The sequence below is a fragment of the Drosophila arizonae genome, chromosome 3 (assembly GCF_054131065.1).
Source record: "Drosophila arizonae isolate 15081-1271.41 chromosome 3, UAZ_ARI_1.0, whole genome shotgun sequence".
In the NCBI taxonomy this organism is placed as follows: Eukaryota; Metazoa; Arthropoda; class Insecta; order Diptera; family Drosophilidae; genus Drosophila; species Drosophila arizonae.
In genome coordinates, this window is record NC_142923.1 from 8,920,173 (window position 1) to 8,939,136 (window position 18,964).

Here is an 18,964-nt window from a genome sequence, read left to right on the forward strand (position 1 = left end):
CAGCAGCAGTCGAAGCATTTGGGGAGGCACTTGAGGTGGAGGCGCATCGGGAAGCGATTGCGATGCGCATAGAACTTGATGACAAATCATGAATTCGTTACAGCAACTCAACAAACACAGACACTCACTCACACCTACCGTAGGGCTAAGGTGTCTGGGGAGGCAGACAGGGCACACTGACCACTCGCCACATGCGTCACGTGAGGCATTTACACAATCAACGCATTGGCACAGCCACAGCCTCAGCCGTTGCCCCTGACAGTGCCTACTGTGAGTACCTTTTGTCTGGTGTTAGCTGTGCTCATGGCTTATACCCTGTAACGAGCGCTTAAGATGGGTAGGATGGGAAGACTTGGACAGTGATTTTGACTAATTTATTACAAATACTTGAACGCTTTAATTTAATCTGAAAGACTTCTCAAAAATTCAGAGTATTTTTTTTTAGTTTTCATGGCTTAAGCTATCTTAAATATAAACTTTTCATAATCATGTACATAACTATGTATTTATTATTCTCTATTTATTCAAAATTTCGTAAATAGGATATCTAACATCTAGGTCCTTTTTACTTTCATATATATAAAATGAAAAATGTTTCTTAACCTTCAATATTTATGGAATTAAAATTCAAAATTAACGCTAAGCATAATATTAACATTAACATTGGCACTAGCAGGAATTTTAACACTAACATTTACAGTTATATTTACATTAACACTTTATGCAAGTCCAGCAGGGTATCTACAGGTCGCCTTTCATACTTCTTCTATAGATTTTGCATTTAAACATTGTGTCTTGGCCACCTTTAAGGCAGCACACACACATTCGCACACACACATATTTGCTGCCTCGCATGCGTTTTCGCAATCTTCGGGCAGAGCGAGTGTCAACAGAATCTACACTCTAGGTATAGGTCCCTCCCCTCACGGCCCGATATATCAGTGGGGCTCTGTCGCAAGCGTATTTCGACTTTTTGAATTTGTCGAGCCCCCGCCCAAAAGCCATCCGAATTAGTGCGTGTGTGTTTGATTTTTGTCTTCTTCTTCTGTGTGTTTTTTGTGTCTCGAAAATGTTTTACAAGTGAGTGAAATTTGTGTCTTTCTTTCCTGCTTCTGTTTTAGTTTTTCACTTCATTTGAAGTTCTCCTTTGTTTCTGCTGGCTGGGTGATATTTGATTGATGTTTTGCTTCGCCCTTTGCTGCTCTTTATAAATTGGATATTAACTAATGAGCTTAAGCGATTTTACTTCTGCTTTTCATTGGGGTCTATGTGAAAGCGCCAGCTGAAAGAAAATACCTTCTCGTACTGTTCATGTGGGGATTACGTGAGTACGATGTGTGTGTTCCTTTTGTGAAAAATGAAATTAAAAGAAGCAGCTGGGAAGCTTGAGAAAGTTTTTTATTTTCGTAAATAGAAGATGTAACAATGTTGGCAATGTTGCCTAATGAAACTTGACTCTGAATAAAACAATATATGAAATCACATTGTTTCTAAAAAATGAAATTAAGAGGAGAAGCTCGAAAGATTGTGAAAGTTATTTGCTTATTATATTTATGAAATATGAAATTTGACTTGCTATGAAATCAACTTTTAAAATTTTGTTTTAAAACAATTTAATTTCTTAGCAAAATATTTTAAACATTTCAAAATATGGGCTTACCCATAAATCTAAAAAAAAAAAATAAATAAAGAAATAAAATGTATATTGTAGAATCTGTTAAAGAATCAACTCGTAACTCTACTGCTATTACTGATTGATACCATAATTTCAAGTTCCAACCATCATGAGCATTAGGGGAAAATGTTTAGTCCATGTCTGTCATAAAATGACAATGTAAGACACTTGAGTAGCTTAACAGAGGCAATTTAGCTTTATATTGTACCTTCCATGCCTTTTAACTGCAACCTTAAAATTACTGTCTATCCATAACAGTATCTACAGAAATATTATATTTCTAAAATGCTACTAATATCTCTTAAGCAATCTCACTTAAATTTTCTGTTTATCAAACATAAATCTAAGCAAACCCAACCAAACCACCAAGTGCCTCAGTGCCTCAGTGCCTCAGTGCACCTGCCTCAATGCACACCCACTTGGGCGCCCACGCAATGGCTTTCTCTATTAAAATAGACACAGGCAAACAAACAAATATCTATGTCTAGCGCTGTCTCTTGTGCACTTTGAAGGCAGGGACACATCCCGTGTTTGGCAACATGCAACCGAACAAATCTTCAACGCACTACAATACATAATTCCACTCATGAATCACGTGGCGTATTTATAAAATAAAATGACAACACACACGGGGCATCAGCATCTGCATCAGCACCGATCCCAATCCCAATCCAAATTCAAATTTCAAATCCAACATCAACTCGGACAACTCTATTTTTGCATCGTGCATGCAGCTCTCGACGGGATTCGGCCTCGGACTCGGACCCCGGACCCAGACCCCGCCACTCGTACCCCTCATCCATCCCTCACCTTGCACCTCACTCACGTCGACCACTTCACCGATGAAGCATCAGCGGGAGATGCAAACAAGCGAAATTAGTTCAAATTCTATATTTAAAACTAGGACTGCCGGCCAAAATCTTGCATGTTGTGGTCGCCTCGCCACCATGCCACATGCCGCAAGTTTATGTTGTGTTCGTTTTTCCTTCCAAACGATGCGCAACGCGTTGGAAAACACTTGTTTTTGCGTTTTTGGCTTTTCCGACCGCAAATGCTGTTGCTTATGCCGGCATATGTTTGAATATACTTGCATATCTAACAGTGTTGACCAGGTAACCGACACAAGGTGGGCATTAAAACAAATTTACGGAGCGCGTAATGAGAGCCTGCTCAACAGCCTTAGATATACCCTGTAAAATATGTGGGTAATATAACATCACGATTGCCTTTCATGCAATGAGCTATTTAGACTATATAGAGTATTTGTATAGCTAATATACATTACATTTATTATACCCTGTATACCCTGTAAACGTGGGTGTATTCGTAACAGAGTCATGGCCAGATAGAGTAGAGTGTATAGGAAGACTAGAGATTATTAATGCTCATGTTGGCTTAATGAGAAGCTTTAAACTCAAAAGCTTTTTAAAATTTCTTCATTTGGTGAATCACTCTCAAAGCAAACTCATAAACAGTTTAAAAAACAAAAGTTACTCAAGAAGACATTTGATAAACTTTTTAATGTAATTATTAGCTTAAATCTAGGCGATGAGATTTAAAGAGGACTTTCGATTTATTTATGAGCCTTAAATAAATAAAATATAAATACTTACGAACGCCTTGATTGAGATCTTAGCTTACGCTTGAAAACTTTGTTGCGAAAGTCAAATTGTACTGTCAAACCGTTTGAATAACTTCTTAAAATGAATATTTCTCCAGTTTATTACTTTACCTCAAACTTGACAGTAAAATCTGTTTGAAATACTTTTGAATACTTTAAGTATACAACATAATAAAAATTTCTCATAAGCTCTTTACTGCTCGCCTCTTTAAAGCTGAATTTGCATTTCAAAGAATATTTCTGTGAAGTACATGACGGAAATCTGTTTACTACAACGAAGTTAACCAGTTTGAAATCGGCTGAAAAGGCTTTCAAAAATCATAAGCATTAGGTTAAAGTAACTTTCAAATATAAGCTCTATATATATTAATATAATAAGGAAAAGCTTAAGATCTTAACTTTAAAGCAAAAGCTTCTCAAAAACTAAAAATTGATTTTGTTGTGCTGCGCTAATTGAATTTATTATATAATTAAATTGAGACCCAGTGAAATTTTACTTCGTTTCTTTCAACCCTTATAAAATCCCCTCTCCAACAGCTCGCAGTGCATTAAAAATTCGTATATAAAATATAATATTTTTTCGTGAAACCGTTTCAACCTCTTGCACAGTAAACCAACTTGGATTATCTGCTAAAAAGCAGTTGAAATGTTTACGGTCAGTTTCGTTCATTTTACATGGCTGGCAAAAACATAAACGGGCGCTCAACCAAAACCGATGCCGGTTGTTAAAATCTAGAATCAATTACGTTGCAGTTGTTGTTATTGTGGTTGTTGTTGTTGCTGTTGTTGCTGCTTTTGTTGGGCTTTTTATTGTGCTACATCCTCTTGGAAACTCTGCTTAGTCTGCTTTAGCACTTTTTGTATTTCTTTTGGGTTAGCAAATTTTCTTGTACGTCTTTCAATTAATAACGTATAATGGACACTTTTTGCACCAAAAAATTTCCGCGCTCAGGTTCCAGCTGAGTGCGCTAATGTTGGAAAACAAACTTCTCTTTTGTGTGTATGCGCTGGGAATATGAAGTTGATCTAATCGGGTAGCTTGGGCTGGTAGTTAAGTAAAAAAAAAAAAAAAAATGATAATGGATTGAGATTGGCTACGGTTTCAGCTTTTCTGCTCGTTGTAGTAAAATGCAGAGAGACGAATATATTATGTGTTAAGGCCGTAGACCATCAACAGGGTAACTAGAAGTCATACACTCTAACTATTTGCTCCAGCTTGCCCTCAGGCTAATCGAAAAAAAAAAAAAAAAAGAATTGAGCAGCTAAAAATGGGGCGTTATTTAATGCTTGCACTCAAATAAGTATACATTAAAACACACACATATATGTAGTATATATACATACATAAATAAATTTAATGCTCATGTGCATATATACGATCCTCAGCTGCAGAACAAAGCAACATAAAAATCGGTTACATTTTAGCCAAAGACGTCCAAAATGCCAGAACAAATAATAATTTTCAGTGTGTGCTTTTCTCAAGCGAGGCTATTTATAACGTAATTTTCGGTTGACCGCAATTTGAATAGACGTTTGTGCTGCTGCTGTTGTTGTTGTTGTTGTTGCTGTTGTTGTAACATAAACTATACGAATTGGGGTTGCGGTCTTCAGCCATGCTGTGTGTCTGGAGCTGATGATGTAATATGGCCAAAGATCTTGTTTACAGTGCCACTGAGGAAGGAAGTGCTCGTAATAAAAACACAAAATTGTACATTGAATTGATCAGTAAAATTATTTAATGGATATGTTGCGAGTGCCATTCAGGGTGAATTGCTTTTAATATTGAGGCATTATTATTCTGTTAGCCATAAAAGGAAAAGTCAAAAATACCAAAATATAGCTATATACTCATAATTAGTTTTAACATGCCAGTTTATATAGCCAGAGGCGTTTGTCTTTAAAAATTTATCTAGTGCGACAAGCATCAGCTTCATTATACCTCTACATCATATAAAATATTTGTCAGACTTGACATGATATCTTAATTATGGTAAATAGTATACAATATATCTTGTATCTTATAACATGCATTACAGAGGTCATAGGTCATAGACCATAGGTTATGGATCATAGATTATAGATCATAAGTCATTGATCACAGATCATAGATCCTAGATCCTAGATTGTTGATCATAGATCATAGATCATATATACAATACCCTATACGATGTTCTTCCTCACTTATTCCTATTTATGCATTCACCTATTTATCATTAAATATATATCCAAGATCATAGATCATTGATCTTAGATTATTGGTCATTGATCTTAGATCATCATCTTAGATCATTTATGTCGTATATACTATACCCTATACCATACTCTTCCTTTACTTATCCCTGTTTATCCAAATTCATTCATCTATATTAATTCCTCTTTTATATAACTCTTTAGTCCGCTTCTACCTTAAATTTGTTGGCTTTTGAGCCCTAACAATATCCATTGTCAGCTTTGATGCTGTAAACGCATTTTTTACAAGCTGGCAACTGTTCCGTTTTATTGATGCCACGGGCCACGTTTTAATTGCTGTAAAAAAGAAGGAAAAGTCAAAAACAAGGAACTAAAAAATGGTTGACACTTTTTTATGGAATTGAGTGGGTAGCTTTTGTTTCTTTTTCTCTCTCTCTCTCTCTCTCTCCGTATATCTATTTTTTTATTGGATTGACTTTTGGTCTCTTCGGTCCTAGAGGAGCCATTCAAATTTGCTGACAACTGAGCGACTTCCGCACGCCAGTTGCAAGTTGCAAGTTGCCAAAGTTGTGCAGCTTCCTCAATAATTTTGTTCGCTGCAAGTTGCGAGTCTCAGCAGAGATAGTGGGAGAGGGAAAGGGACAGAAAACGGTTAAAAGGGAGCTGCAAATTATGCAATTCGCTAAGCAGCAACAGCGGAAAACGCAGTACAGCCCGAGCCTTGCCCTGCCTACCACCCTCCCGCCTGAAGTCTGCAAACACATAATTCGTACGCTTAATGAGCTTCCATTAAATTTAATTGCAGTTGCAACTGTTGGCCAGTGGCGGCAAAGGCCAACCTTTTGGATGGGTAGCCGAATCATTGGGAAGCTGGCTATCTATCCCTTCTCTTCTCTCTCTTAACTTTTGGTTTTGTTTCTCTGTCTGTTTATCACGCAGTGAGCCTTCAAATTCTCAATTGAATTTTTTAATTGAAATTCAAGCAATTAGCTTTGTATACCCTATAGAGCTTTGGTGCTTTTTTATAGGGTGTACAGAGCGGACATTATTGCTTTGTATACCCTGTAGAATGATAATCATGGTGCTTTCTATAGGGTATACAAAGTGGACAGTAACGTATAGTAAGGGAGAAGGAATATGTTTAGGTATTGGCAATAACCTTTTACAAATAAAGTAAAGTATTAAAACTTTGATTTTATTCTAAAAATATCGTAATACTTTTTGCTTATCCTAATATACATATATTTAATATAAGTAAGTAGTAACCAAGTAGTAACCTAAATAATCTTCAGCTATTCATATTGAGTTGCTTTTCCTTTTTGGTTAGAGCTCTTAAAAGAAGTATATAAAACTCTTTATATACTCTATTTTCAACTTGTACTAGACTAGACTTAATCTAGAAAACTAAGCTACAAAATTTGCTTAAATTTTTGCCAGTTTTAGCTCTACTCTAAATGTTAGTTTGCGATTGTCTCAAACAATTAAAGCTCTTTAGATTTTCAGATATGTCACAGCCACAGCCACAGCCACAGCCGCAGCTGTTGTCTTGCTGGCATTTCGAGTATCTCTTAGACTCAATCAAACTGTGTTGACTTCTGGGTTTGCAATTGCCTGAAATTGATTTCGAGTGGCTTTTGAAGTTTTTCATGTTGCGTTTTTTTGCAGTGGGAGCATCATTTGATATTGGATTTTTATCATGTTGTTGCCCACAATTTGCGTACTTTCACTTTGGCCGCAGACAATTTGCTTTAATCATACGATTTGGCCCCGGGCCGCGCTCTGATCTGCTAACCCCAAGTCGACTCGGTCGGCATAATTAAATTGCCCACTTCCTTTTCCATGGATCGGCTCGACCAAGCGGCACAATGAGTTTATTATGCGAGTTCTTTTGCATATTTACATGAGGCTGCCGCACTATGAGTGTGTGTGTGTGTGAGTGTGAGTGTGCGTGTGTATTGTGTGTGTGTTTTGCTGCTTGTGAAACTTCCCATTAATCAATTCTTTTGTTCTTCGCATAACTAGGTGACCTTTTTGGCTAATTTATATACAACTTAATTAGTCAAAGAGCATGCAAGGAAAATTCTTTTCGATGCTTTACAAAGCTCAATCTTTTTGTTTTTTTTTTTATTGTTCAACCGAGTTAATTAAAGTTTTTCCAAAGAACAACAAACGTCAGAGCATGGAATCTGTGAAACTGCAAAGCTTTTGTATGTCTCTATTTAGAGGAACTACGAAAATTTAGAGTGAGAAAAGCTGAAATGGAACTGAGCAGATCTCTAATGCTTTGTGCAGCTCTTTCATGTCCATTGTTCCGCAGCTCTTGCCCAGTTCCATTTGGTTCCTCTTTGGCGCATTGTCACGTCAGTTTGCAACAGTCTAATTCACAATAGATCATTGTGCTTGCGTTTAAAACCATTGAAGACTTATGTGAATGAGTCTCACTATATGGTCATACAACTTTAATAGCTAACAGTGGGGTAGAGATAGAGAGAGAGAGAGAGGGAGAGAGAGTTTGAAAGGGGAGAGGAACAGCAGAGAGGGAGACAGAGAGAAGCCAGCACATTGCGTTTGTTCAACGCTTGAGTTATTAATGGAGCATTAGCAGCATTTTGCGCACAAGTGAAGTACAGTCAAGCTCCCGCATAATGAATTACATTAGTAAACGGAACTGCAGTGCTAACAGCGTTTAAGGAATATGAAATACTCTTATTAGAGTTAATAATAGCACAAAAGTATATAATTAATAAACATAACGAAAAAAATGTGTGAATAAACGACTATGAAATACCCTAGTTTTAAATATATTATTATGAATAATTTGTATTAGTTATTTCTTATATTATATATTAATATATTTATATTATAATTAATATAAAATTAAAGCTAATTTAAAGTTTAAGCACATGGAACTAGGTGTTTTGGCTTGAATAAATATTATCAATAAAATTGTTATTATTTTCATAACATATATTTAATTATAAATTTAATACATTTTTTGCTGAATAAATTTTCCATAAATTTTGATATAGATAAGTATATAAATATTTAGAAAATTATATTCCCATTGCTTTCTGCTACTACTCAATAGACGAAAATTGAAGAGATCCAATGGGATAGATAAGATAAGATAAAGAATGTTCTCAAGCTTTTTTTTCTTTTACTTCAACTCTACTCTACTCTTAACCCTCTATACTCCTCTCACTCAATTCCAGAGTATCACTTAAAACGTGGCAAACTTTATAAAAACATCAATCAACTAAAGTTCAATTAGAGTATAATAAAAGCAAGAACAACGGCAATTACGATAACAACGACAACAAAATTCTCCTGCTACCGTTGCTCTCAGTTGTTGGTGTTGTTGCTGTTGTTGGTGGCATGCAACGTGAACATGTCTGCAACCTGCTCGCCCGCTTTGCCACAGTTATTTTTTTTGCCGCTGCACATTAAAACATATATGGGCTGATGTGCCTTATATGCGATAGATATTCAGGTATATATGTATATATAAATATATATATTTATATATCGTTTACAATGAAGCGTTGGCAGCTGAGGCAGACGACTGTCAACATTGAGGTTAGGAAACCGACGTTGTTGCCGTTGTTGTTGTTGTTGTTGTTGTTGGTGTTGTTGCATTTCTTAATGAGACACGACATGTGCAGCCAGCCAGAGATACGAACTCAACTTCAGAGCGAGCCGACTTCAGCTTCTCCTATTGCAAAATGTGTGAATTGCAAGAGCAGCGCGATAAGAAATGGTAATTATTATTTTGTCTACTTCTTCTCTTTTTCCTTCTGTTGACAACAGTTGCTCTTGGTTGTCGCCTGCTGTTTGTTGCGTGTTGTTTGTTGTCTAGCAGCAGCAGCACTGGCAAGTCGCAGCTAATGTGGTCTATGCATATTTCTATATACTTTTTTATGTAGTTCTATTGATCTTTCAGCCGTGTTTATCGTTCATTAACAGCACTGTTCTAATTACAGCTGAATGTAGATCAATAGAACGTTGAGAGTGTCAGAAATAGATACATAAGTGTAGTTATATGTCGATATATAGATATATATATACATATATATATATAAAGCGAGTGAGCAGCATTATTGAACTATCTCTAAAATTTTTGTTAATATCATCGACTAGGCGTTATCAATGTTTATATTTTTCAACACTAAAACTGTATTTATTTATTTAAATTGCTGTGCAATTTCCTTGGCACTTCAACAACTACTAAAGTACTTCCTCCAATTCTATATCATCTTATTTTTAACCAACTCTAAACTCTTACAGAGCTGTTTATTTTCATTAGTCCGAGTTTTATTCATTTCGTGCTGCATTTACCCTTTAATGTAGCTTAAAATAACAATTTCTAGCTTAATATTTTCTTGACAGAAAATTGCATTAAGTTTGCATGAAAATGCGTAAATACCATTTTCATGATTTCACTGTCAAGTTCAGAGGAAAATGGAGAAGAAGCAGGTAAAGATGCTGCAGATGCTGCTGCAGCTAAAATAAGTCCAAATTGCATTAGAGACAACAAGTGGGGAGGTGTGTGCGTATGTGTGTGTGACGGAGAGGGGCCGAGCTGGATACTTTTAGCAATTGAGGGAATGCAATTAATTATGCAAAACGAGCAAGAGGGGAAATGGAGAAACGTTGAGAGGAAAACGCATCGACGCGCTGCCAACTGAACTGAAGCGTAAACATGGTGCGGAAATTAAGGCAAAGAATCAAAAAACCAACTAAAGTGATGAGGGCGAGAGAGTGGGAGAGAGGCGGGGGGTAAAGGAGGAGAGTGGTAGGAAATGAGATAGTGAGAGTCAGTTGTAAACAAATTGCACTTTAAAATAGCTTACAAAGCTTTGTTGTTGTTGTTGTTGCTGCTGCTGCTGCTGATGTTGCTTTCTGTCTTCGCATTGCGTTCGTGACGCTTGTTATAAATATTTATTATATCATCGACAGCCACTGAAAATGTTACAGACCTTAACCAAAAACGGGGTAGGGTGGACGTCGGTGGGGGAATTGTGCGCAGTGTAATTAAAATGCATTATTAATGAAATGCAAATGCAAAGAAATTAATTAAATATGCAGTGTAGACTCGAGTGACACAGTGCAACAGTCGACCATATGAGCTGTGTCCGTTTTGTCAGCCCTTTTTTGCGAAGAGACAAGAGAGAAGTGGGGGGAGAGAAAAAGAGAGAAAGGGAGCATGCACATTCTCTGCTCCAATATTATAGGAGAGTCTGACTAGAGTCTAATTCAGTTGGATGTGTTTGATTAATGTGCAAATTGAATAAAGTTTAGACGAACTGATTAATGTATATTTATGGCTTATAATAGTTTAGATTTTATAGCCATGTTTGTTCAGCAATATTGAAAATTACTTTATATTCTTCAGAATACATAACTTGAACCCATTTTCAAAGCTCTTTTGCCACACATAAAGTCCATATTTCTAAAACAAGCCCTATACAGAGTTCAACACCTTGTTAGAGCGCTGTAAAAGGTTTCATTTACTGTTTAGCTTTGATGCCTGAAAATATAAAGGAAGTATAAATTATTAATTGGCAAGCTTGCTTACTGAAGCACTTCAGTTTGATCATGCAAAGCTTTTCTGCAAAATCCGCTATAATTTCACTAAAAACTTCTCTCTTAACTTTGCCATAGAAAATAAAAGTTTGATGGCAACTCTGCCGCCTCATTAATTAATCACAACTGCCAGTCGAATCCTCACGCAAAATAAAGCTGAAAGAAAAAAAAAAACCAACCAAGTTTTCATTTTAGCTGCATTAAATGTGAAATGGTTTTCTTTTCATTGTTTATTGGGTGCAGTCAACTTTTCTTATTGAATTCAATTTTTTGCAAAATGTCGACTTACAGATAACCGGATGGTGGCAAAAAGTGGTTTTCCTTTATGGGCTGGGCGAGGGGCCAACGATTCGCTGACAGCAGGTGCAGATGCACTGACAATTGCGTTATAATTGCATTTAATTATGCGACAACAAGAAAATTGAATTAAATGCAATGAACGGGGCATTTTTCACTTGCAAAGGAAAAGTTGGTGAAACCTAAATACACTTTTGTGGTGTGCAATGGAAAGTATTATGAAACTGAGATTATATTAATAATATTAAATGATGTGGAGGGCTGTTTCAAATCATTTCGAATAGCACACAGAGATGTGTATTTACTGTACTTTGCAGGAAAATTGATTTTGATAAGAGTCTCTTATGTGAGGCCAAATGAAATGAAGAGACTGCACCAAAACAAATTAAATATAACTGCTTCGAATTTCATTAATAGCGGTACTAATATGGCGTTAAATGATTTGATAGCTATGTCAACTAGCTGAGTTTGTCCATATGATGCTAAAGAGAAAAAAACTAGCTGTATCAAAGTAAAGTTAAACTTTATTCTCAGTTCCCATTGGTCAGTCTAAAGCTAATCTAATCATATAAATTACGATTATAAGCCTAACGAATATTCAACAAGAAAGCTTCAGTTAAAAATGAGTTCCATAGGTAAAACTGTTCACAAAGCGCTAAATGATGTGATAGGTAGGCTAAAGTGTGAGTTTGAGCCACATGATTTTGTTATATATAGAATCGTAAAGAAAACAAAAACCAGCTACAGTTAGTTTCATTAAGAAAGCTTCACTTGAAACAGAATTCACATAGGCCAATTCTATCATAAATGATATAATAACTGTAGAATGTGAAAAATTTACTCAAATGATTTCAATACATATTATAGTTAAAGCAATGCGCAGAAAGCAATGTATAGCTTTGCTAAAAACTCAGTTCACAACTAAAGAAATATAAAGCAAGATAAGGCTATATGAAATAATTGTCTGTTCCAAAAACTTTTGACATATAATAAATAATATTAAAGCAAAGAGTAGCCAAGTTTACCAAGTTTCAATGAGAAAGCTTCAACAGAAGCTGAGTTCAAAGAGGTAGTTCAGCTTATATAGGGCGTAATATAAAAGTGCACTACTTCCACTCATATAGCAAATATTATCCACACAGCTGCCTCTCAACATATGTAGAGTACCCCCATCTATAGAGTAGCTTAAGATGGCTAGAAAAATGTCGCCGCGTTGACAACTGCAAACGGCGCAACAACTTTGGAATTTGTTCAGTGGTTATTGTTGTTGTAGTTGTTGTTGGAGTTGTTTGCACATAAATTACAGTTATGCCCGCCGCTGGCTGGCAGCGGAAACACAGTTGGCAATGCTAATTCCTTTTGGCTATTCGCTTGTTCGTCCGTTTCCTGCAACAGCAGCAAACCAAAAAAAATTGCAAAAATTTCCCCGCCCAACGAATTTTTTTTGTAGCCTCTTTTAATTTATTTTTTGTGCTGCATTTTCAATTAACGCTTCAAGCGGAAGTCACTGTCAAAAACAGCTGTAAAAGGGAAATTTCCAATGCGAAATAAACTATAACAAGTCGTGCATTTGTTTCGCTTTTCGTTTTCGGCCAAATTGATTTTCTGTACACTTGAAATTTTCACCTGGATTTTATGATTGTATTTCTTCGTTTTTCTTCACAGCTGGGCGCATTTTTGAGTGGGCAGCCGCTTTTCACAATGCGCGAAAAGCAATTGAAAATTTATGAAATATATGAACTGACTGCACGCTCATTAAGTTTTGCTGAAATAGAATTGTTTTTTTCCTTACAAATTTGTATTCAATTTTTGCGAAGTAAATAAATTGAATAACATAACTTAGGTTAAAATTTTGCTTTTTAATAGCGCGCTGTTATTAATGTTTTCTATTTATTTGCTCTCCTTGCAGTGGTCGCTCCTACAGCAAGGACAGCCAGAAGAGCTCGCACAGCGATCTGAGCTCCTTGTGCAATGGGAATGGCAGCGGATCCCCAAAACAATTGGCGAAAACTCCACTGCGTAAGTAAAGTTTATATTGAAAATGTGAATATATATTATAGGAAAAGTTTTTTTTATTTTTATTTTTTATTTATTTATTTATTTTTTTTTTTTAAGCCATACGGAATTATCTAATAACCCTTTGTGTTTTTTAGCTATTAATTTTGCCCATTTGGGAAATGTATGAACAAGGTTTTTTATATAAAAAACACAATTTTTTTTATTAATCAAATGAAGGTTCTATAAGAGCAACTGAAATGAAATTTCTGAACTGCCTAAAAGTAGGGAGCAATTATTTGACAGCAATTGCAGCTGCGTGACTCTGCAGAGGAAAGCCAAACGAGAATGAATAAGCTTTTAAGTGACTCGACGGTCTAAGAAAATATAAGAGATATATTTTATAATATATACATAGAAACAGTAATAACTATAAATAATAGAATGATTTAATTAATGGGGATAGAATATTGGGCTACTCCAACAAATACAAGCAAGAAATACCATTTTTGTGCCGCACAAAAGTATGCTACAGTTTCATTTAAGCAGCGATCGCTACATCACATGTAAACTGTGCAAGCAGTGCATTTGGTAAGCAGTGCGTGACTGCGCTTATGTTGCCGCAACATTTGAGAATTTAAGAGAGCAAATGGAACTTGTTTTTTTTTATGTCTGTTTAGCTGCGGCCAAAACGAGCTCAACGAATGGCCAAAACAGAATAGTTTATAATAAAAAGCGAACCGGCTTATTTTTTTGCTATCTGTATTTCTTTTCTTTAGAGAGCAGCTGCTTGCATGGCCAGCTGAAGAGTTGCTTTGCAGCGAGCAGCAGTGGCAGCGTGTCGTGTGTATCTAGATACAAATGTATCTGCAGCGTTCGATAAAAACGGCACAACACAAATTCCATTCGAAGTCTCTTTAGTCTGCGGCGAGTTTTCAATGTTGTCGCTCGCCGGTCGCGCTCGCATTTTACTTTCCACAACATTTTCTGTCGTGCGTTGCGTGTTTTATGGCGCGTTCTTTTAACCAGAAATGCGCAATTAACACGTGCCAACATAATAAAGTGTTGCAAAATTACAGAAAAAAAAAACTGCGCGAAACGTGTAAAGAAGTTTATAAACAAAAATCCAAATGTAAAACGCATATGCAATCAAAGTGAAATAATAAGTAAAACGTATATAAAAACATATATAGATATGTTTCTTTATAAAGTGCTTAAAAATTAGTTTTGGGTTTATTGTTTGAGTATTACGCATTGTGCAACCCTTTGAACCCTATTTGACACTACAATAAAAACCGAACCCCTTTTCAAACCAATTCTCTGGCTCACATTCATTGAAAGCAACAAACGGGTTTTGTTCTCCAAAGTATGCCGGCTTCTGAAAATGTATTCAGCGTGTATGAAACAATCGAACTTAAGATCAAAACACCTGAAACCTAACTTGAGCTTTTACCTGCTGTTGTGCTGCATTTGACGTCATTTGGGTTTCATATGTTGTTCTGATTTTGTTTCATTTCTGTGTGCGTCGTACTCAAGAAACTCGGGCATTCTAAGAGTTAGAGTTTTCATATTATTTATAATGTGAACATATGTGAAAAGAGTTTATAATACCGAAATCATAATACTGAAATCATGAGTACTATAGCTGATCTGTAGTAGCTTAAACTTAAATATTCTGCACATATAAAATTATATGTGTACTCTTCATACGTAATATGGTTAATAAGACACAGATTTGCATATAAAAGTTTGTGCTTGCGTCTGAGTTAGGGTATTTATTAGTCGAGTATACTTCTTAAAGTGATAAGTCAAGAATGTGATTTTATATGATATGATATAGCTTATAATACTATGTTTCAGCTGAATATAAACTTTGATTAGTTCATAGTCAGGTATCTTCTAGTCGGATATGCCCACCAACCTCTGAATTATGCTATTAACGTATTTGGTTTTTTCTGTTTGTTTTCGGTAGCCTATCCTTCAAGGCGATCGAGTTGTGCGTTGATTGAATAACCAAAAAGTGAACGAAACGAACGAGAATTCGCATTAGTTTTCGGCAATCAATCAATCAATCAATCAATCATGCAGTCAGTCAGTCGGACAGTCAGTCGCGTCTGATTCTTGTTAACGTCTTGGCCTGGCCAGTAAATTATGCGGCTAATCATTTTGTTACAGTTTACAGTTTGTGGCGAAGTCGGTTCATCGGTTCTCACGACAGCCGCAAATTTGTTGCCACAGTCTTGGCTCACGCCTTGCTCTCTACTCTCCCTCTCACTCTTTCTCTCCTTCTTCGCTGACTTCCTCTCTTTTACACTGCTGTATTTGTCTATGTTGAGCGCCGTTAGCTTTTGTCTGCAAGTTCATTTACCTAGGCAACGGTCTTAAGGCTAGAAACGTGCTTCATTCTATAAGGTTCGAGATCAAATTCATTAAATAGGCGGGCTTTAAGTAGGAAGGGTTTTATTCTTGCCGTTGAGCTCGCATAATGATCTTAAGTTCTTATGTCTTATATAATAGATGAATGAACTATAAAGTATAGCAGATAGGAGAAAATAGGCGGGAATATGGAAAATTTGAAATATTATAAAATATTTGTTTATTCAACTGTATTTATATTAAATAAAGTAGTATAAAATCTCAATTATATAGAAAAATTCTTTAAATAATAAAAAGTAATTTTGTACACATTTTTATACTTATCCTAAAACTGGCTTACTTTTTACTTTAAAATATTTTTTCTTTGTTTTTACTTTTAATGTATATCTTTTAAACCCGTTTTTTGCATCGTGGTTAAAATTTCAGGTTTTCATATGATTGCGTATCACTTAGCAAACAATGGCTAATTATTGAAATGTCAACTCCATATTATATCTTTTATTTAATGATATAATATATTTTCTGACGGGTTCCAGATATTTATAGAGCTGATATAGTAGCTGATTTAAATTCTATTAGTATTCCAAATTTGATATATATTTATTCAAATTGCGCAGTACATAAATTATGTCAGTTTTCTTCTCTCGTTCTGTGTTTATTTAAACAACTTTTAAAACGGACTAAATTAGTGCTTGAAATGTTAAAAAGTTAACATAAATGTGAAAGTTTATATTTAAATATGATTAATGATAATTAAGACTAACAACAAATATGTTTGACCAAATCAGGTCGAATTTAATGTGAACTTCAGATTTCTATTCTGTGGATCAGCTTGTAGATCTGTTGATTCTTTTGGTTTGCTGTAGCGGTTGATCATTGTTTGGCTGTGATGTAGAGATTTTTGCGATTCAGCTTCTTCAACAGCAGAATTTGCTGATATCGACTCTGTGTTTGCCTTGTTATCGATAGAAATGTAGGCGGAGCTTAGTTAGAGAGATAGCAACGACAACACTTGTCTTCTGTAAACTTATCTTTTAAAGATAAGCAAAACACTAGGCAAAAGTAATTATTGATTTCTCACAAAGTTTATATAACTATTTCGCAAAATATCGATTACATGGGGTATGATGTCGATCACAATTAGTGAGGATGACTATAAAACTTACTTAATATCTCAGAAACCCGTTTGTCAAATGATTTTTCTGTTCCTGTTGATTAATGTGCTTATAAAGATATTTTTTATTCTAGCCTAAAATATTTTCTATGGCATTTATCGAATTATCTGTTATCGATAGGAGTACAACAAAAACTTGTAAACAAGGATATAGAAATTATTTAGAAATAATTAGATCGCCCATTTAACAACGTGTTGGTAAAGATTAAGCAACACTCGAGAGAATGAATGATGTAAAGTTGTATTCCCGTTGTTTTGGACAAGTGCAAGTGCGACACCTGTTTCCGGCGCTTGGGAGTCTCTCAACTGCTTCATTTACAACTGTCTTCAGTCAGATGCAGTCTCTCTCGGTCTCTCTCTCTCTCTCAGTTGTAATTCTACTGCTTCTAAAGCTAACTGCATCTTTGTATTTGCGTGCTCTCACAGGCGTGTGTGTGTGCGTGCGTGTGTGTGTGAGAGTATATTTATCATTGTGACGGCTATTATTTTCATTATGTAGTCGAGCGCTGTCCGCGCTGCGGCTTCTTTCTTGCTCTTTCTTAATTTTCACTTGACGTGCTTTGTGCCGTGTGCTTTGTGCTTTTTACATTTTTATTATTATCATATTTGCATTTGTGCGCTCTCTCTCTCGCGCTCACTCGCATGCATATGCATTCGAGATTTACAAGCGTAACCGCAGCTATACTGCTCCCTCTGCCGTCGCGTACTCTGACTCTGCGTGCGCTCTCCTTTTTTCTCTCTCGCTCTCCCTTTGACTCCTTTCCGCTGAGCAGAGCTCAGCTGTCTGTCAGCAGACGCTTTAAACAGTTGACGTCGGCTTTTCTGTGTATGTGTGTGTGCTTTCATTTACTCCGCACTGTTTCGGCGGCCCTATTGCTCTCACACTCGCACTCTCTTACTGCATTGCATTTCATGCAATTCTTCATTTCTTATTTTTTTTTTTTTTTCGCTTGCTGGCGCTTTATAATTATGTGGGAAATTTGTAAAATGCTAGACAGAAATTTTTTTCTCCTGTTGTAGCTTTTCTTTGATTTTTTTTTTTTTTTTTTTCATTTACTGCAATTTTTTCTGATATTTCGCAATTTTTGTATGTATTTGTTTTTGTTTTACAATACGTTTAAGTATGCGAGAAAGTGTTGTAGGCGTTGTTCATCGCAACCAAGTACATGCTCTAAAAATTGTATTGCACAAAATGGAAAAAAAATCATAAAGAAATATTACAGTAATTTTTTCATGTTACATTTTACCGCTTGAAATAGTTTGCGTTAGCTCACTGAGCGCATTTTGCTTTCAATTTTATTTTACATTTTTTTTATTTATTTAATTTTTTGCCAGGGCCGAACAGAAAACTTTGTCTGTATGAAAAAAAAAAAAAAGGAATTCTGATATATTCTGCAAATATTTGCAGATATATCTAAAAGGTTTCTGTGTTAAGCAAAGTACAGGAAAGTTTCTACTACATTTTCTTTTGGAGAACAATTCTATTATTTTTTCTAGTAAATAGATATTCAAATATATCCGCAAAATATTTTCATATATTTAACCCATTGGATTAAAATGTTTTTTGCTAAAAATTATACCTATACGGCTTCGATTTTCTGAACTATAAATCAAATTTTTGTTATTACAATTTACCATGAAAAGCAAAAAAGAGTCTGAACCGCCAAGGTAAAAATTTGATCGCAACCCTTGGGGCCATGTGAAACACTTGTTTCCTCCAAAAGAAAAAGGAAAACAAAATCACGAGAGCAATAATTATGTTAATCAGCTGGCAACGCCCCACGATTTGACGCCCTTTGCAATTGTTAAACTACCCCAGGAAATATCAAAAAGTGCAACTAAAATTTATCAAAGAAAAAAAGTTTGCCGTCAACTTTCACTTGAATGCATATCGGTAAAATGCATTTCTTGTGAGGGGGAGATATACTTTTTCTTGTTTTTTCTGATATGTTTTGCATAATGCTGCCTGCCTGGCTTTCTTTCATTGAAAACTCGAGCACTTTTCATTTTGGCATAATGAAGCGCTTATAAGCCAAGCACGGACAACACAAAC

At 35.6% G+C, this 18,964-nt stretch overlaps 1 protein-coding gene across 1 annotated transcript in view; it reads left to right on the top strand.

The window, feature by feature from the left end:
• Positions 1 to 18,964, top strand: part of toc (toucan) — a 111,448-nt gene that overhangs the window by 41,696 nt on the left and 50,788 nt on the right. Inside the window, exon 3 of the mRNA XM_089463950.1 lies at positions 13,276 to 13,385. Coding sequence (XP_089320076.1) covers positions 13,276 to 13,385 — 110 coding nt within the window. The remainder of the gene's footprint in view (positions 1 to 13,275; positions 13,386 to 18,964) is intronic.